Source organism: Nannospalax galili, unplaced genomic scaffold (assembly GCF_000622305.1).
Source record: "Nannospalax galili isolate Female #2095 unplaced genomic scaffold, S.galili_v1.0 scaffold406, whole genome shotgun sequence".
NCBI lineage: Eukaryota > Metazoa > Chordata > Mammalia > Rodentia > Spalacidae > Nannospalax > Nannospalax galili.
This window is the reverse complement of record NW_008357033.1, coordinates 7,850,474-7,869,834: the sequence shown is the minus strand read 5'-3', so window position 1 is coordinate 7,869,834 and position 19,361 is coordinate 7,850,474. Positions and strand designations below refer to the sequence as shown.

Here is a 19,361-nt window from a genome sequence, read left to right as displayed (position 1 = left end):
TGCTCATAGTATGCTTTATTTACATGTGATAGGGGGATCCTATCATCTGACTATAGGGCAATGCCTAATTATCATATAGAAAAAACCTGGGGGCAGCTTTATTGCAGGTAACTATGCCAAAGGTCATCCAAATAAGGTCACGCATCCGTGCTTGGCGGCACTTTCCAGGTAAGTCAGGCAGAGAGCAGGAGGCCCCCGCTGAGAAAAGGAGTCCTTCCATATAGCGCCAAGCCCCTTAGAACTATCTGGACATGGAGGACTACAACCTTAGTAGCAGGGTACCCCAACACTGGAGCACCCATAGCTCTGGTCCTCAAAGGAGAGTGTTACTTTACAGTTAATAGCATAGTTTTTCAGAAAAACAGGCATCTGCTCAGAGGTGCCCTGTAGCCCATGCTGGAAAAGCGGGGGCCTGCATAGCACAGCATGACTAGGGACCTGGAGCTGCCTGGAGGAGGTGAGTGGTGGATTAACAGATGGAGAGCACATGTTGAGATGGTGACTGATCATTCGTGTTCCCAACCTGGCCTTAGATTGTGTGCCGGAACTGTTCTCGCAACAAGTACCCCCTTAAGTGCCTAAAGAATCGGATGGCCAAGGTCTGCGATGGCTGCTTCCGGGAGCTGAAGCTAAGGAATGGGCCAGTCCCAGGCCCCATGAGAGGTAACCCTGCATGGCCCTTGCCTACTTCAGGCCCTGGTAACTTCTTTCCAAGTTCTAATGATACTTCTGTGGCCCTAGCTCCTACTGGAACCCACTTTCCCCTGACAGAGGCAGCCCCTGAGAAAGCCAAGGCTCCAGCTCACATAGGGCTTCTCTCTCAGGCCCAGCTCCATAAGAACCTGAGGATGCTCCCAGAAAAAGGACTCCATGGGCAGCTGAACTTGGGGGCTTTTGTGTCCCTGTGAAGGACTGAGTAGGCAGGGCCCCTGTGGCTGTCCATGGAGGCCTATGTTTTGTGAGACTTTTCTAAGATTTTTAATATGTATACTTGTGTATCTTATGTGGGTCCATGCACATACCCAGGTGCCCACAGAGACCAGATGTCAGATCCCCTGGAGCTGGAGTTACAGGTGGTTGTGAGCCACTCAGAATAGATGCTGGGAATTGAACTTGGGTCTTCTTCAAGAGCAGTGTGTGCTCTTAACCTCTGAGCCATCTGTCCAGCCCCATGGGACTTTTGGGGGTGTTCCACAGACCTGTGTTCTGTGGGGCTTGGCATGTTTGTGAGGCTGCTAGAATGAGAAACCTCTAGAAGCTAAGGTGGCCCTTGTGACTTTGTGCTTAAGAGACAGGCTGTGCTCAGCAGGTTCAGACAAGAGGGGTAGCAGGTGTATCCTGGGTCTCTCTGGGGCCACACCAAGGTGTCAGGGCCAGCGCAGCCCTGCTAATGGGACCAGGAGGGAACATGCCAACTATCCTGGGCCCATTGACCCCTCTGAGGCTTGGGAGGACCTGAGCCAGCATTCCAGAGACAACCCCCCTCCCTGACTTCTCCACTCCACAGAGCGACCTGTCAGCATGAGCTTCCCGCTGTCCTCAGCTCGCTTCTCCTCGGGCAGCACCTTTTCCTCCGTCTTCCACAGCATTAGCCCCTCCACCTTCAAGAAGCAGAAGAAAGTCCCTTCGGCCCTGAGCGAGGTAAGACCTGGGTGGGAGATGGCGACTTGGAAAGGTCTCATCCTCCATGGACAGGCTCGGACCCTCCTGTTCCAGTCTGGCCAGACTCTTCTGAACAAAGAGAATTCCCACCAGGAGAGAGTCTAGCATTGAGCCTAGGCAGTGCCAGCTCTGAAAGCAAGTCTGTCTCCTTCAGATGGCTCACCTGTGGGGGCTGCATAGTTGTTTGGGGGGCATCCTTCTGTCCCCACCCCACCCCCCTCTTTTTCTCTGCCCCATAGCATAGACCTAGGGGCCATAGGGGCTGCCCAGGTCACTGGCGAGCCACAACTGTGGGTCAGTTATCCTGTGTCAGCCTTCCTAAACTGTGAGCGCCCCCAGGCTGGCAGTCCACCCAACACAGGTGCTGGGCCTTCTTGAGGCCATGAACCTCTGCAAGAAACCTCAGAGCTGGCTAAAGTCACATCTATCCTTCAAGCAGGAAAAGATCATATGTGACATTCTAACCACAACCCTAGACAGTATGTACCTGAGAATGCAGGAGCCTTCCCAAGAAGTGTGGCTAGCTGTTTCCAGGTCCCCATTAATATCCATCATCAAAAAACCAGTATAAAGATGTGTGAGGGGTGAAAACTTTAAATGTGTGCCTCTCCGTCCATTAGCTTATTCCATTTGCAAATTAAAAATCTTGAAAATATGGTTGGAGCATAGCTCAATAGTAGAGCACTTGTCTGTCATGTGAAAGGTTCTGATCACCCCCCAAAATCTTGGAAAATAATATATACATGATAATATTTTTGCAAAAAACATACAAAATAGTATATACAATGGAAATGAATTCTGCCCAACCTCCCTTAGTCCCTAGAGGTAATTACCACCAAAGATTTTATGGATCCTTTGAGAAATGTTCACACATGTACATAATATAAAAATATGTCCATAGATCCTAGTTTATCTCTGCCACCCTCTGGAGGTCTTTGCCTTAAGTGTCCATATCATTATCCAGCATGGTTGCTCTTAGAGGACCCAGGAGAGGAACACTCCACAGCCCTACTCTCACTGGGACCCCACCTCTGCAGCAAATTGTTTCCCAACGGGAAGTTGAAGAAACCTGCCAGAGTTCCTGAATATATACCTCACAGGGAGGTTGCAGAATCAGATGCAGAGGTGCTCCATCAGGGCAGGAGGGGAGAGAGCCCAACTGGAATTTGAAGTCTTGTGCCCTCTGCCAGGACAAAACCCCAGCTTTCTTGCCTTCTCCAGTCTGAGATGGTTGTAGGTTCTGGGCTGAAAGGCCCAAGTTTTATCCTCTATTAACCTGAGTAGGGATTGTACTTCAGTAAATTCCTCATTCCTCTAGGCCTCAGTGTCCCCATCTGTAAAATGAGGAAAGTCAGAGGATGTTATCTCTAAGCCTGGCCATCGTGCTTTCCACTTTCCTCTAGATCAGGCACTGCACCTGCCAAGGTCTGCCTTATGCTCTTTACTAGTAAGAAAACAGAAGTTGGGTATGATGGTGCATGTCTCGAAAACAAAACAAAACAAAAAGCCCACAACAGCAACAACAACAAAACCCAAAAAACAAACAAATAAACAAAATCACATTCATACACATAAAAAAGTAAAAATAAATGAGATTTTTAAAAAGCTAGGTGTGGTAGCACATACCTTTAATCCCAGAACTCCAGGGGCAGAAGAAGAGGCTGCATCAATGACCTCTGTGAGATCAAAGCCAGCCTGGTCTACATAGCAAGTTCTATTACAGCTGGGCTACAGGGAGACTCTGTCTCAAAAAACAGTAAGAGCTGGCTCAGTGGTTAAGAGCACTGGCTGCTCTTTGCAGAGGATCTGGGTTCAGTTCCCAGAACCCACATGATAGCTAACAATCATCCATAACTCCAATTCCTGGAGACTTTCAACACCATCTTTTGGCTTCTGTAGGCAGTGTATGCATGTGATGCACTAATATATATATATATATATATATACAAACAAAACACTAATACAGAAAATAAATTTTTTAAAAAGAAACAAGAAAACAGACCCACAGAAGATCAGTAAATTGCCTGATGGGAATCCCAGACTGCATCACTCCCAGAAAGCTGGGGTCCTTTGTGGTGCTGGAGGTGGAACCTAGGTCCTCATGCAATGCTCTGTACACACTGTGCCAAAGCCCTAAATCCAATATTCTCAGTCACTGCCAGACCATGATCAGTGGGGTGTCACCTCCACACAGCAGCTACAGTAATGATTCAGTGGGGCTATACCCACCCCACTAGTCAGGAGACCCCAAAACCTTTTAAATAATCAGTACAAAATTCTTCCTATAAAATGTAAGAAAGCTGAACGTATATAAAGTCTCTAAATTGAAAGTGTACAAACTCCTTTAGGGAGGAAGAACCTGAGGTTCTGTGATTTGGGGCTCCAGAAGGGGCAACCCTCTGGGAGGCAGCTTTATACTTCTGGGTCCATTTCTTAGACTCTGAAGTACAGCTTTGTGGTCCAGGAGCGCAGAGACCTGATCAGCCTTTGAACCCATCTGCTGCTGGTGTACCCAGTCATTTTGGCTATTTGCTCCGTTCCCTGACCGCACTGCTTCCCTTCCACCAGGTGACCGCCTCTGGAGAGGGCTCAGCCATCAGTGGCTACCTGAGCCGGTGTAAGAGGGGCAAGCGACACTGGAAGAAGCTCTGGTTCGTCATCAAAGGCAAAGTGCTCTACACCTACATGGCCAGCGAGGTAGTGCTCTTTTCACCACTATTTTCCTGAAAAGGCCTTATGTTAAGGAGCAGGTGGAAGGGGGAGTTCAAAGGGCCAGCTGGGGTCTGCACTATCTTATTACCTGCAGGCCTGTGTCCTGGATGCTGGAACCTCTTTTGGTAGCAATCAAGCCTTTATGTTGGAGTGTGGCTGTGGATATAGAGTCACCAGAAAGCTCCATATAGGAATTTGCAGTTTATTTGTGTGTGGGGGCGGGATGCAGACCTGTGTAACAAGAGTACTTAAATGACACAGGTGGGATAAGCCAGTCAGGCCACAAGAGAAAACTACTTTCTGTTCTGTTTGGGTTGCCTGGGAGAACTTGCCACAGCTCCAAGGTAAATGGCCCTTTGTATGTTGCTCTTACTAGAATGACAAATGGCTCTAAGTAATGCTTCCAAATACAAGTGAAATTTCTGTTTTTATAGGACGTGTTGGTTTTACAGTTTCTAGAGTTTCAGTGTGGGCAAGGGGATGTGGTTGAGCTGGTAGAAAGTTTGCCTAGCAAGCATGAGGCCCTGGGTTCAATCCCCAGCACTGCATAAACCAGGTGGTGGTAGTGCATCCTATCATCCCAACACTCAAGAGGGAGAGGCAGGAGAATCAGAAGTTCAAGATCAACCTTGGCTACACAGTGAACTGGAAGCCATCCTGGACTACTTAAGACCCTGTCTCAAAAATCAAATACGCACAAGAGATCCCTCCAGGCTCAGCCTGCTGCTGGGGTAGACAAGTGTAGGCCATTTCTATCTCCGGGCCCTACCCCCCCCCCCCCCCTCTCCCAACAATGGCCCCCCCCCCCCCCCCCCCCAGTTTCCACAGACCAAATCCACTTTGCAAATAAGAATCCTGACCTTCTTTGGCAGAGGATATACACATTAGCCTATGGCTGGACCTTCTCAGATGACCTCGGGTGATGCAAACTCGTGTACCTGCCTCCCTTTCCACAGACCTGCAGTTGTGACTGTGAGGCACAGGGCCAGCAGAGGAACAGGCAGATAGAGGGGACCTTCGTTCATGTGTCCACAGTGGGGCTTTCTGCATGGGGGAGGGGGTTCATCTTTCCAGAACACACAAAATTGGAGCAGAGCTTAGAGCAGCTTCATCCTAAGGCAAGCTACAAAGCCCGGGGTGGTAGTATATGCCTGTAATCATGACACTTGAGAAGCTGAGGCAGGAGGATGTCCATGAGTCCTGGAGTCCTAGGACAGCCTGGTCTTAAAAAAAAGGAAAAAGAACAAACCAGTGGCAGGCACATTTTGCCATTTGCCAGATCAGGGAAATTCCAGCTTGATGTGCCTATACCAGGATCAGATGTTGAGATCTGTCAATCTAGTCTGTCCAATTTAGTGACCTTTGAAAGCAGATTCTTGGTTTTGCACACCACCTGCTCCCCCCCTTCCTCACACCATAGTCACTCTCCTTAGGTGCGTTTTATGACATCTATACTATGAACACATACTTTTCATTCATGTAAAATCTGCTACCTTCATATAGAAAAATTCTTTATTTTCTACTGAGCATTATTTCTAATGTCCATATGTGTTCTCTGGGTACATCTCATCAAAGTGCCAGTATCTTCATAGTGCCTGAGGGTTCTGTACTGAGGCATGTCAAACAAAGGGCTGCAGAACACGCATGAATGTGGTATCAGAACAAATTCTGGGACACATACTCTTTATTACTCCTATCATTAGGAACAATGCTTGAAGGTCGCAAGTTCAAATCTTGGCTCTCCCCCTTGCTGTGTGATCTTGGGGCTCTGAGCCTCTCTTTTTAACTGGGGTCAACACCATCTACAATTAAGATTTTAAAAAGGGCTGGAGAGATGACTCAGTGGTTAAGAATATTTGCTGCTCTTGCAGAAGACCTGGGTTTGGTTCCTCGCACCCACATGATAGCTCACAATCCTCTGTAACTCCAGTTCCAGAAGATCCAACTCCCTCTTCTGGCCTTGATGCCAGGCGTACATGCACATGACACATACACACACACACACACACACACACACACACACACACACACACAGAGTGTGTGTGTGCATGGCCTACATAGCAAGTTCCAGGCCAGCTGGGGCTACAGAAAGACCCTATCTCAAAAAGACCAGAAAATAAAAACTTAATAAATATTTAAAAATTAAAAAAAAAAATAATGGAGCTGAGAATTCCCAGCCCTAGTAGGTGGTGAGAAGCTGTTAAGTTTCTTTCCTTCCAGGGCTGGCCCTGGCTGGAAGCAAGGGTAACCAGGGCCTACCCTGCCCAGAGGTGTTCTTCCCAAGTCTTTCACTGCAGGCTAGGGGCTGACTACAAGCATGGGTTTAATCTTTTTTTAATCCTGTATTTATTTTTTGACAATTCATGTGTGTATACAATATACCTTGATCATATCCATCCCCAACAGCCCCCCACACTTCCCTGGGATATTACCCAGCTTGCCCCCTTCCTGTCCTTTTCTTGTTACCCACTGAATTCAATTAGTGCTGCTTGATGCACTATTAACTGATCTTCTGCACGTAACTGTAAACATGCAGTGGCCCTGGCATGTCCAGAAGGCAGCTTGACCCAGCATTCCTTCCCACCCTCCAGCTGTTTCCACCCCCCTCTTCCTGAGCTTTGGGGGTGGGGATAGAGGTACAGTTTTAATGTCAGTTTTTCCTTCTGCCTTCAGGACAAAGTGGCCATGGAGAGCATACCTCTGCTGGGCTTCACCATCGCCCCAGAAAGGGAAGAGGGCAGCAGTGAAGTGGGCCCTGTTTTCCACCTTTACCACAAGAAAACCCTGTTCTATAGCTTCAAAGCAGAGGACAGCAATTGTGCTCAGAGGTATCAGGAACAGCTAGTCTATCTCCTTGTCTGTCTCGCAGAGAACTGTGTCACCAGGGCTTTGCTTGCTGCTGTTCTGGTCCCTCAGTCCTAGCGCAGCTGCCTGCCTGTTCCAGGTGGTGAGATTGCCTTGACTCTTACAGTTCCTTTATGGGGTGGGGATTGGTTCGGTAAATTTTCACTGTTTCAGGCTGTGTGCTAAGTACAGGAATCATGTCTGGGAAACAGGTACGAATATGTCACAGTCCTTGGCTGTGGGCTAGTGGGAATCTCATCCAGTCACTTGGCTGCCCAGTGCTGTCTCTTCTGTTTCACAGGTGGATGGAGGCCATGGAAGGTGCCAGTGTGTTATAGCAGTCACCAAGCATGTGGACTCACAGCAGACTCCTACTTTGACTTGTGAAACTTTCCTGAAGCCACTCTGTTTCGGCTCCTCTGGATACATGTGTGGGTTCCATGTGGGGCTTAACCTTCCCCTCACAGATGGAGCCCTATGGGGTATTTATGGACCTTCCCCTTTCCGCATCTGTGTTTCCCAGCCTCCGTTACAAACTCTGTATCCAGCAGTGAGTTAAAATTTAGTAACTTGAAGACGTGGAAACCAAGAGAAAAGTACATTTAGCAACCCAGGCTTTTTAGTAGAAATGAGCTTTTCCTGGTTCTACTCCTGGTAAATATGACTGCCCTCCTTTATGTCCACGTGTATCTCAGCTGTTGTGGGAATCGACCAGGAAGAGCTGCTCACCAGAAGCACTTTATCCTCCTGTTGAGCTGTAGCCTTCAGTGCCGTGTCTTCCAAGGGATGGATAGAAGCCAATGGGGTCCAGGGACTCCCTTGCCAGTGGAAGGCTGACTCCTGGAGCCCTGCTGTGACTTGCCAGGTCCAAGCTCAAGTTCTACAGGCTAAGGAGGGAGGAGAGGTCTTCCCCTCTGCAGATCCTGCCACAGCTGAGGAAGAGAGCTCCCTCCCTCTCAGAAGCTTCAGTACCATACTGGGACTGCCCTTGCTGCTCCTGCCAGGGATCCCAGCAGCAGATCCACCCTTTTGTCAGTACAGACTCTTCAAAGACTTAGTGTCTGCTTTAAGTTTCTGTGTGCCTTCCCGTGTCTGCCTGTGCACTCTGACAACAGCATTTATGGGAGCTTGTCCCCACTGTAACACACAGGAATCCATGGGCTGTTATCACCCAAGCCCATTTACTTTTTGAAAGAGGTAAAGACAGAGAGAAGGGCGAGTCATTAGAAGGTGGTCTGAGAGATGCTTTGTACACCTGGGCAAAGCCAATTCCTGCTGGATGTGGCTCTTTATGCTAGATGGTTTTTACACAAAGCCGGGAGGGGCTGGATTCCTCCTGATGCTCACTGCAACTGAAAAAAATAATTGTTACCATTTTCTGATATTCTCTTTCCAAATCTGTTGCCTTGCCCCCTACAAAAAGGCATTCTGTAAAAAGCACCATCTCAAGGACTTATTTACATTAAATATTTTCAGGGATTTTTTTTCTAGTTTGCATTTCTTTTAAAATGTTTTACATTCAATGTGTAATTAATAGTTCAAGGTAGCTGAACAGGCAACTGTTTCTGTTAACTTCTGAGGGCATCACTGCCCCAGGATTGCCCCTGTGGTCACGTGTATGTGTTTGGGCCTCCCAGACCCAACCCAGCTTTACAAAGCAGAGCAGGACCCAGGACTCAGTATGGTCAGTCCCTTTGTTGTAGTTTCATTTTCTGTCATTTCAGTTACCTGCAATTGACTGTGGTCTGAAAATATTAAAAAGAAACTCCAGAAATAAACAGTGCATATGTTTCAAATCATTTTTACTATAATGTAGGTGTTCCATTTAACTATTAACCTCTCACTGGGCTTAATTGATCCTTTAAACCCTTTAAACATTATTTAAATCCTTTAAACCTTACCATGGATACATGTGTGGGCATGGGAAGAGCACAGGATGTATAGTCCCAGTGCTGGCTTGGTCTTGAATGACCCCTGGACTTGGACCACTGTCCAGTGTCACCTTCCAGCTCTGGGTTCAATAATGCATGTAATGGTCAGCTGAGGACCTCTCTCTGGTTTTTGTTTTTATGTTGTGCTAGAGATAGAAACTAGGGCCTCACGTATGCTATGCTAGGCCAGGACTCTGCCACTGATCTACACCTCTGGCCTCTTTCACCCTTTAACATCTGCTATCTGAAGCCTGGCAACGAAGAAATAGAGCTTTTATTTTTGTGGGAGTATTTACCCTGATAAAAATGCTAGCTCCTATGTGACTGGGCCAGGCCCTGCCTGTTTTAACTTTTGGCCACATGTTCTACCCATGGGTCTCTGCTACTGGTTTCAGGCTAACTTCTGCCTGACCAAACTCTACAGCCCTCCTGCCCTTCTCTTTATTCAACCCATTTTATACATCCATGTTACTGGGGCTTATCCAGAACAGGATGAAGCCACTTCTCAGGTCTGAGAGTAGGCCTGTCCACTGGCCCCAGATGCTGCAGAAAAGATGGACCAGCTGTGACGCCAGTGTTGCCTGAAGTTCCCTACTTCCAGCACAGCACAGAGTAGCCCTTTACTGTACACCCCAGCAAAGGCTCTGCTGATCAAGAGGAAGCCATGGTATGCCAAGCTGTGGCCCCAGAAGTGGAAAACCCAGTAATTGGGCAAGTCACTCACTTGAGTAGCTGGGCACTCGGGCATCCTCTTCTGCCACAGGAAGATCACTGCAGCTTCTCACAGGTTGGGGGAAGACAGGTGCACATCGAGCATTCATGCAAGCCCACTCACAGGCCCCACAGTGAGTAGAGTCGCAGCGAGAACTTCCTTTCTCCAGTCACAAGGAGAGTGGGTGGAAATGAGGCTGGCATACTTGTCCATTGGATCCTTCTCCCTCCATCTTCTTCAGCGCATCAGAGAATCTTGGCAGAGGCAGTCTTGCTTTGGGGGAGAGTGGCTTCCCAGGCTCACATGCTGCAGTTTTCTCCAGGCTCAGTTGGTCTGAAGCAGAAAGGATTCTGTGCCTGTAATTAAAGCACACCAGAAAGAGCAGGGCTGGCCACTAGAGTCTGATCCTGACAAGAATTCTCAGACATGTCAGAAAAAAGCTCTTGAGTTTCTGGTGATGATAAGGCCAGAGATTAACTCTGCCTGGCCTGCAGCCCAATCCAGGAGTGGTGCAGGAGGAGAGGGCCGCCTGGTCCATCTCTTGATAGATAAAAAGTAGCCATATGGCAAATAGGGTTCATCAGGAGAAAGCAGTTTATTAGCAAAGGAACACATGGGACAGATTCCCTTCCAGACAGGGAAAATGTCTGCCCTGGGTCATGAGCTGGGGTCTTTTAAGGGGGAGGCTTCTGCTTCCTGCAGAAGGCAGGAAGATGTATTTTTTTTAAAGGTTGGGGGGCGGGGCTGTTAAAACCTGTTCTCTTTAGAGATCAAAGGGGAAGCCTGCTGTATTGGCCAAACAGTGGAGAAAAGTCTGCTTCTCTTGATTTGAAAGACCAAGGTGTTTATCAGCTCAGTTCCCTTTTCTCAGGAGCTTGAGAAGTCCCTGAGACGTTGGTGAGGGGGCGGGGCTATCTGAACCTTAACATCTCTGAGCATGGCCACTTAGGCAGGTGTGGGGACGGCAGCCAACATGTGACTGGTCACTCTTTCTTTCATCCAGTCTCTCATTGGATGGCCCATGTCAAGGTCACTGAACTTGTAGAGATGGAAACTACAGAGGCTGAGAGTACAAGGGGCCGGGCCTGGAAATGGAGTTGCTTTCAGACACAGAACAGATCCAGCCATGTGCTGGAGCACAGTTAACTGATTTGACCTGCTCTCAGCACTCAGTCAGGAGGGGACAGCTATGCTCACAGCAAGGTAGCTGTTCTTAGCATGAGTCTCAAATTGGCTCAACAGCAGCTGGAAAGGGCTGGAAACAAGTTCTTTGGGTTTTTTGGATTTGCTGTCCACAGCATCAGAGGTGGTTCCCAAGAGGCTGACTGCCAAGACTCCTGCTCATAGCCACCATGGAAGGGCAGCATGGTCCCCCAGAGCCAGCTTGTGCTTAGCAGCACCCAGCAGGCCCCCTGTACCCCCATTACTTAAGTGGGACCACCAAGAGTGGCATAGATGTGATGACTGGGATAGATGTCCCCCAAAGCATCACATAAGGCTCGGTCTCCAGGGTGCTGCAATTGGGAGGTGTGATGAACCTTTAAGAGGTAGGAAGGTCTTGAAAGGGATCATGGGCCCAGGGCCCTGCCTTGCTCTCTTGCTTCCTGGCTTAGGAGTGAGCAGTTTGCTCTACCATGAGCTCGTGCCTTTGTTGTCCAAGTGTCCCTCCCTTTAGGGAGGGCCCAAAGCAACAACTTCCCCTAATCCTGAACTAGAATCCCTGGAATTGTGAGTTAAACATTTTCTCTTTAAAAACAAAACAAAAAAACTTTATTGAGTTCCAGGCCAGCTAGGGCTACAGGGAGACCCTGTCTCAAAAAGACAAAAAAAAAAAAAAAAAAAAAAAAAAAAAATTGTGTATGAATGCCCATGTTGGGCCAATGCCCAAGGAGGTCAGAGGTGGCATCAGATCACCTGGAACTGGAGTTACAGTTGTTAGTCATCATGTGGGTGCTAGGAATTGAACCTGGGTCCTCTGTAAGCAGTCAGTGCTCTTAAGTGCTGAGCTCTCTCTCCAGCTCCTAAACCTTTTCTAAGTTAACAATCCCAGGTCTTTTGTTATACTGATGGAAGATGATTAATGCCAGTCAGTGAAAGATTGGTGGTTCCTGGGGAACAACCATTAGCAGTCACTCTCTGGACCAAATTTTCTGGAAGAACTCCACAGTTTGGTTAGTAGAATGTAAGAGCCATACCTTGCCATGGATTTGAGGATGATCTGTGACAGAATACTTAGAGGTCAATTATTTGGATCCTCTATTAGACATGTTTGCTGAATATTAATAGTCCAAGTACATTATAGAGGTTGATTTGATAGTATTGATTTTTCAAGTTTCTAATCAGATACTACTATCAATCATCAGCAAACAGCACTGACCTCTCCAGCGCTGAGGCTCTGTGCGAGTATCAGCACCAGGGAGTGCCAAGCACCTTGACCTTGCTATGTCATTTAACGCTCCCCAGAGGCCTGTGCTGCAGAGCTATTACTACCTCCACTTTGCAGGTGAGGTGGCTGGGGACTGGAGATTGCTTGCTGGGGTCACAGCTATGGTTGGCAAGGCCCTAGAGCAGAGCCTAGTGGTGGCTACTTTCAAAGTGTTTCCCTGGATTGGCAAGAACAAAGGCTCCAAACCTCATGACCTCAGTTCAGTCCTCAGGACCCACACAGTGGAAGGAGAGAACTGACTCCCACAAGTTGTCCTCTAACCATTACCCCAGTACTGTGGCACATGCTCCCCCCTCCAATAAAATGTAATTTTAGAGCTAAAAATGGTGGGGAAATGACTGGGTATACAAATCAGTGATGCAATGCTTACTCAGTTCCTAACACACAAACACGTAAATCTTATGTGTATGCATGCCTATACATAAAATTCCTAGTCCAGTCCTGAAGGATGGTAGTCACATTGCCATGCTCTGTCCTCTTCAGATAATGTATTTGCATGTATCATGTGACCTATTAGTTTCACATCCTATCCCAGGAGTTTAAAAACAGGGCTCCAACTTGCAGCATGCTTGTTGACAGTGTTTTCTTCCTATGGGTTTTACTCTGTACCAGCCTCTCCTTTCTGTGAAGGGCTGCTCCTTCCCACCCCAGTGGCTGTGTCCATCAACCCCAACACTGCCCCTGAGATGGTCAGAAAAGGAGGTTGCTGGCATTTTGCTGGACACTACACCTTTTATAGTCAGACGCAAGGAATGGTCTGGACAAGGAAAAGCTCAAAGAACTTCCCACAATCAGCAGGTATTGTGGTAGCAGCCAGGGGGCCACAGGGAGTTTCCAAAGCCTTCTGGAAGGAGATGCTGGTTGGTAGGTGTCTTAGTTTGTTCTTCATTGCTGTGACAAAACACTCTGACCAGTACCAACTTGGGGAGGAAAGGGTTTATTAGTCTTACATCTCCCAGGTCGCACGCAGTTCTTCAGGGAGCCCAAGGTAGGAACTCAGGGCAGGAACTGGAGCACAGGCCATGGAGGAATGCTGCTTACAGGCTTGCTCCCTTGGCCCCTGCTCAGCCTGCTTTCTTATGCAACACAGGCCCACCTGCCCAGGGGTGGCACCACCCACAGTGGGCTGGGCCCTCCCACATCACTCATCAAGAAGATGCCCTTCAGACATGGCCACAGGCCAGTCCAATAGAGGAAATTCCCCAATTGAGGCTCCCTCAACCCAGGTGTGTCAAGTTGACACTAAAGCTATCCAGCACAGTAGGTTACCACCTTGGCACTCCTGTGTCAACTGCAGTTAGATTAGACTGATCCGTGTCAGGTCTTTACTGCCATGGACAGCCCCTTCTGTATGCAGGCGTGATGAATTCTGAAGTACCTGACACCATTGCCAGCTCTCTTGCCCCACAGCATTGTTTTCTGACCCTTCAGGTCTCACCTTTCTCCCAAGGGTGTGAATATACACTGCTGGCAGAGGTGCTGCCCACCTGCCTCACTGACAGCACCAGGAAGACTGAGCTACGATCTCACTCACTGCTCACAGGAAGCTTAATGCAGTCTCTTCTCTTCCCTCAACCCATCATCCTGCCTCTGGGCAGATCCTCCTGAGGCACTCTTGATGCCAGGTGTATGGGTTGCACCCCATATCTACAGCAAGTTGGCCAGATGCTTACCCACAGCCAGTGGGTGGCATCCTCAATGGTAATTTTTAAAAAAAAAAAATGCAATGAGCTATTGCCTGCATGTGTTTAAGTGCACCAGTGTCAGGAAATGCCTGCGGAGGTCAGAACAAGGAGTCAGAGCCCCGGGAACTGGATTTGGAGTTACAGGTGGTTAGCTGCCATGTGGGTGCTGGGAATCGAACCTGCTGAGCCATCTTTCCAGTCCCAAAGGTCATTAATTTTCATTTATTCTTCACCAATTGAAACTCTGCCATACCACTGGCTGATAAATGCTTTAACACAGGGCAACATTACCTACATCACAATGGAAACATCCATGGACAAATCTAAATCAACGTTGAATCCTGGGGCCTGCAGAATCACACTGATAAGCAAATTCAGTATTAGTCAACTGGAAAGCAGGTTTCCTGTAATGGAACTTAGTTACTTCTTGGGGCCAGAACTTCAGCCACCTGCTGCTGGAGGAGTGAGTGATGAGCACTGTGGCAGCCAAGCTAAGTGGAGTCCAAGGGTCTGGAACACCTTCATGCTTAGGAACTCCATCTCCAGTGAGTGTGAGCTGCCAAACACCAAGCTGCAGGACAGAAGGGGCTCTGGTAATAGTGCACTGTGCCTGAGGCCACTAGGAAGGTCTTGAGGTAACTTCTGAGCTGGAGATGGACCTAGGAGAGGGTTGTTTAACAGGGAAAGTGGCTGGAGAGGTTTATGTGTGCAGACAGACATGGAGTGCCATGACCAATAGAACAGGCTCTAGACTGAGGTAGTTCAGAATTGCCAGAGTGCAGGAGGTCATAAAAGTGACACAGGCTGTCAGGCTGAGTCATTTGGGAACACAGAACTCATCCTACAGTCACTACTAGACTATGGAGGCCTTGAGATGCTTTGGAAAAACAGATCTAGGTTTTGGAAAATCCACTCTGTCCTCTATTTAAAGATCAACTCAATATGTAGGTTCGTTCTGTTGCAGCTGCCCATCACTTGTTTTCAGATTTTACTTTGAGCCGGGCGTGGTGACCCACACCTTTAAACCCAATACAGAGGCAGGTGGATATTTATGAGTTCCAAGCCAGATTGGGCTATATAGTAAGGCCCTGTCTTGAGCAACCCCCCCCCCCCAATAATTTTATGTGTATGAATGTTTCTCCTACATGTATGAAAAGTTCACCAAGTGTGTGCCTGGTTCCTGCAGAGGCCAGGAGAGGGAGCTGGATCCCCTGAAACTGGAGTTAAGGATGGGTATTAGCTACCACGTATGTGCTAGGAGTCAAACTCAGGTTTTTTGGATAGGCAGCCAGTGCTCTTAACCACTGCGCCAAATCTCCAGCCCTTGTCAAGTGTGTTTTTCATTCATGGCTCTGTGCCCTTCCTCAGTGTGGTAGGCCCCTATTCCCTCCCCTAAACCTGCAAAGACTTTGGTGATGGCCTGTAAAAGGAGCAAATGGAGCAAGTAACTGTGATGAAAATGGCACTTTGTTTCTGTGACACTCAGCTCTTGAATGCACCTACCAAGCTGTGAAAAAGCTAGAGCACGTGCAAAGACCATATGGACTTCACACCAACAGCATCAGCCAGACACAGATGACTCCAGCCAGCCATCACTTATCTGACCCTAGAAGTCTAGGTTATAATTTGCTAAAAAGTGACTGTTGGTTTGGGTGTGATTACACAGCAATAGCCAGAAAAATGTGTGTTTCTGAGCTCCCTCCCCAAACTCACTGAAGACAACAGGTGAATAAAGACATACTCTGAAGAGTAGCAGGACAGGACTGCAGGGAATGTCGATAACTCGCTTTTGGAAGAGGGCTGGACACAGTGGCAGCTGATTTGGCAAGGGAGATGTGTCTGCAGAGGGGGACGCCTGGGGGACCACCAAGGAGGCACAAGCCTACTGGAAGGCTGGGATGCGGCCAGAGATAGAAGGATTAGTCTGGGCTCTGTAAGGAGTTGCAGATCCCCAACTCATACTACACAGACAGGCAATTATATTTCCACTTAGTAGGAAGTTTATTCTCTGGAAAACAACCCAGAACCTGGAGACAGGTGTGGCTGAGCGCTCAGCCACAAGATGCTGCAGAAACCAGACTGCCAGAGAGCCAGTGGGCTCTCCTCCTAGCCTGCTGAGTTCCTAGTTACACATTCAAAAACACAAAACCACTTCACAACAACTCATACTCTAAAACTGGGGACCAGGGGCAGGTACACCTTTCTGAGAACATAACCTAATTTTTCATCAGTTTCCCAAGATTCATGTCTTCTCCAAAAGACCAAAAAGATATACTGTTCTAAGATATCTGAGCAAAACTCAGAAACCCCAACTCAGCAAGGCCTGTTAGACCAAAGAGCCACCTGCTAATAAATATTCCTTCTGTGTCCTTGAGTTCTGAACCACCATCCTACCCTAGGGACATCAATTCTCTTAAGAAGGGGATCTCGAGCCAGGCTTGGTGCCTTTAACCCCAGTATGCAGGCAGATTTCTGTGAGTTTGAGGACAGCCTGGTCGAAATACTGAGTTCCAGGCCAGCTGGGGAGATTCTGCCTCAAAAAACAAAAGGGGAGGCTGTTCAGCAGAAGCCGTGACCTCCCCAAGTAGCCTTGAGGAACTGTGACAGGCTGACTTTGACAGAAACATGGAGGTGGGAAAAGAGGGTTCCCTCCTCTCAGAGTCCTCAAGGACAGAATGATTAATAAACGTTCTACTACCTGTAGAGCATGTGACTGTCTCCAGCTTGGCCTCTCCAGCTGTAAAAACAGGATAATAACATGCACTGCATAAGAGCAGAAGAGCATGTCAGGAATGTGCAAATCTGATACTCAGATTGTCTGTTTTGATTCACTTTTTTTTCTTGAGACAGCATCTCATTATATATCCCTGGCTGGTTTGCAACTTACTATGTAGACCAAATTAGCCCGGAACTCACAGAAATCTGCCTGCCTGAGTGCTGAGATTAAAGGTACGCACTACCGCACCTAACCCAATTCCAATTCTTAACAAGTAGGCTAAGGGACTACTGGACCTTTTAAGTTTAATTTTACAAAATTTAAGAATTATTCAAGTAATACTAATAATTCTGAAAAATGGTTACTACACAGTAAAATAAAGCATAAGCTATTACAGAAAAATATTTATATGCACTAAAGGTAATTATAAAGTCCTCTATGAAGTTATCAACTTTACATTGAGAGTGAACGAGCATTCTTTTTCTACCTGCAGTGCTAGGGACAGAACCCAGGACCTATTTGCTAGGTAAGTATCCTACCACTGAGCTACACCCAACCTGAAACCATTATTTATACTATCACAAAAGCAGAACACTTTAAAAGTATAATGTCTGCTCAGTAGCAGGAACTTAACTCAGTATAGTCACAATTATAGACTTTCAGTCAGGATTAACATCCAGAACCGACTCCTTTAATACCAGCACTTGGGAGGCAGAGGCAGGTGAACCTCTGCAAGTTCCAGGCTAGCTGATGCTACAGGGAGGCCCTGTCTCAAAGACAAAACAACAACAAAAAAAAAAACCCCAACCAACCAACCAACCAACCAACCAGAAAACCCCCAAGAAAAAACAAAAGAATACAAAGCAATTTATTCCATGCTAGAATCTAAAGATGGAACTGCATGGTGCAGTTCCTGCTTTCAAGGCTACAGAAAACAACCACTGACTGATCACAGTACATTCTGGTACCATGAAAGAGACCTGCTCAGGGGAACACCAAAGCAGAAGACTTCCACTTACCCAGAGTACAGATTAAGCTCACTTTGTAGGTCAGTAAAGTCACCTAATCTTGTTTTCACTGAGATTAACTTAACATGGGACAATATGAGTATCACTGGTGTCACATACTGTTGCATGTAAAAACCTACCCACCCTTACACCATTAGGGCTGAGAAGGACATAGCACATCTCCATCCAGGGCTCAGGGTGAGCAGGTGCTCAGGTAACGCACACACAAAGGTGAGCAGTCTCACTTATCACTCCCTGTGAGCAATTTCTTCATTTATTTTGTGTAGGAATGTTTTGTCTACATGTGTTAAGTGCACCATATATGTACAGCGCCCATGGAGGCTTTGGATCCCCAGCAATTGGAGTTATCAACCACTGTGAGCCACCATGTGAGTGCTGGAACTGAACCTGGGTCACCTGCAAGAGAGCTAGTGCTCTTAACCACTGATCTATCTCTCCAGTCCTGGAATTTTTAAATCTAAAACATTTTAAAAGGTCAAGCAATTTTATTGAGATACAGCTCAATTGGTAGACTGCTTTCCTAGTATACACCAAGGCCTAGGTTCGAACCCAAGCACAACATAAACTAGGCATGGTGGAGATGGAAGATGAGAAGATAAAAGTTATCCTCAGCTACATAGTTTGAAGCCATCCTGTGCCACATTTTAAAAAACTGTTCTGGGGGCTGGAGAGATGGCTCAGTGGTTAAGAGCACTTACTGCTCTTCCAGAGGATCCAGGTTTGGTTCCCAGCATCCCACTGTGGCTTGTAACTAAATGTAACTCCAGTAACACACCTGGTACATACATGCAGGCAAAACTCATACACATGAAGTAAATTTTTAAAAGTCTTGTTTTATTTTGCTTTGTCTTGTTAATACATGTTGGCAGTGACATCAGTACCCCAAGCCTGGAACCCATCAGTGTGACCTGTGATGCTCCACAAAAGGGCTACAGCTGGCCCACCCCACACTGACATTCATCACTTCAGAACCCAAAGCCTGGCTCCTGAGTGCATCCCCAGTGAAGAGCCTGTTTTAAAAAGCCGGGTATGTTAAAAGCATGGCAAATGTAAATGTAAGCGCCTCAAGAGAAACTCACACAAGAGCATACAACTAATGTAACACAACACATCTTATAATGCACCATTTTCTAAGTGACCATAAAATGCACTGTTACAAAGCACCACTGACGCCGTGGCGCACGCCTGTAGTCCCAACACTTGGGAAGCAGAGGCAGGTGGATCTCTGTGAGTTCAAGGCCAGCCTGGTCTACATAATGAGTTCCAGGACAGCTGGGGCTTCAGGGAGACCCTGTCTCAAAAAGACCAAAAAAAAAAAAAAAAAAAAAAAAAAAAAAAAAAACCACCAAAAAAAGAAAAAAAGCACCACTGACCTCAGCTTGCAAAGGCCTGCTACCTGCTAACACTGTATCTGTGTTCCTTTGCTGTTTTCCAGAGGAAAGCTGCTACAACTTTAAACAACTTACCTTAAAAGTTACTGAGCACTACTGCAAATGTGGCAAACAGAAGCCTCAGGCTGACTTATTCCAGCCCTGCTCTTGCTTACTGCTCCTACAGCACCAGACTTGGGCCCAGTTCCTTGTCTAAATGAAAGTTTAACAATGTTACCTTCATAGACCCAGAGT

The 19,361-nt window shown here is 47.3% G+C and overlaps 2 protein-coding genes across 10 annotated transcripts in view; one reads left to right on the top strand and one right to left on the bottom strand.

The window, feature by feature from the left end:
• Fgd5 (FYVE, RhoGEF and PH domain containing 5) overlaps positions 1 to 7,343 on the top strand; it is a 95,251-nt gene extending 87,908 nt beyond the window's left edge. For both annotated transcript variants that reach the window (XM_008854934.3, XM_017794809.2), the window contains exons 17-20: positions 534 to 663; positions 1,508 to 1,641; positions 4,231 to 4,359; positions 7,048 to 7,343. In XM_008854934.3, the coding sequence (XP_008853156.1) occupies positions 534 to 663; positions 1,508 to 1,641; positions 4,231 to 4,359; positions 7,048 to 7,296 (642 nt within the window). In that variant the 3' untranslated portion in view covers positions 7,297 to 7,343. The remainder of the gene's footprint in view (positions 1 to 533; positions 664 to 1,507; positions 1,642 to 4,230; positions 4,360 to 7,047) is intronic.
• A 1,088-nt stretch (positions 7,344 to 8,431) lies between these two features.
• LOC103751466 overlaps positions 8,432 to 19,361 on the bottom strand; it is a 13,220-nt gene continuing 2,290 nt past the window's right edge. For 6 of the 8 annotated variants that reach the window (XR_001872075.2, XR_608025.3, XR_608024.3 and 3 more), the window contains exons 2-3: positions 9,874 to 10,217; positions 8,434 to 8,570 (exon numbers count right to left, since the gene is read on the bottom strand). Coding sequence is in view for 3 of the 8 variants with exons in the window: in XM_029557025.1 (XP_029412885.1) it covers positions 10,031 to 10,217 (187 nt within the window). In the remaining 5 variants the exon portion in view is untranslated. Of the gene's footprint in view, positions 8,571 to 9,873; positions 10,218 to 13,037; positions 13,247 to 19,361 lie in introns of those variants that run through there. The other 2 variants (XR_003847264.1, XM_029557026.1) reach the window with 2 other exon arrangements.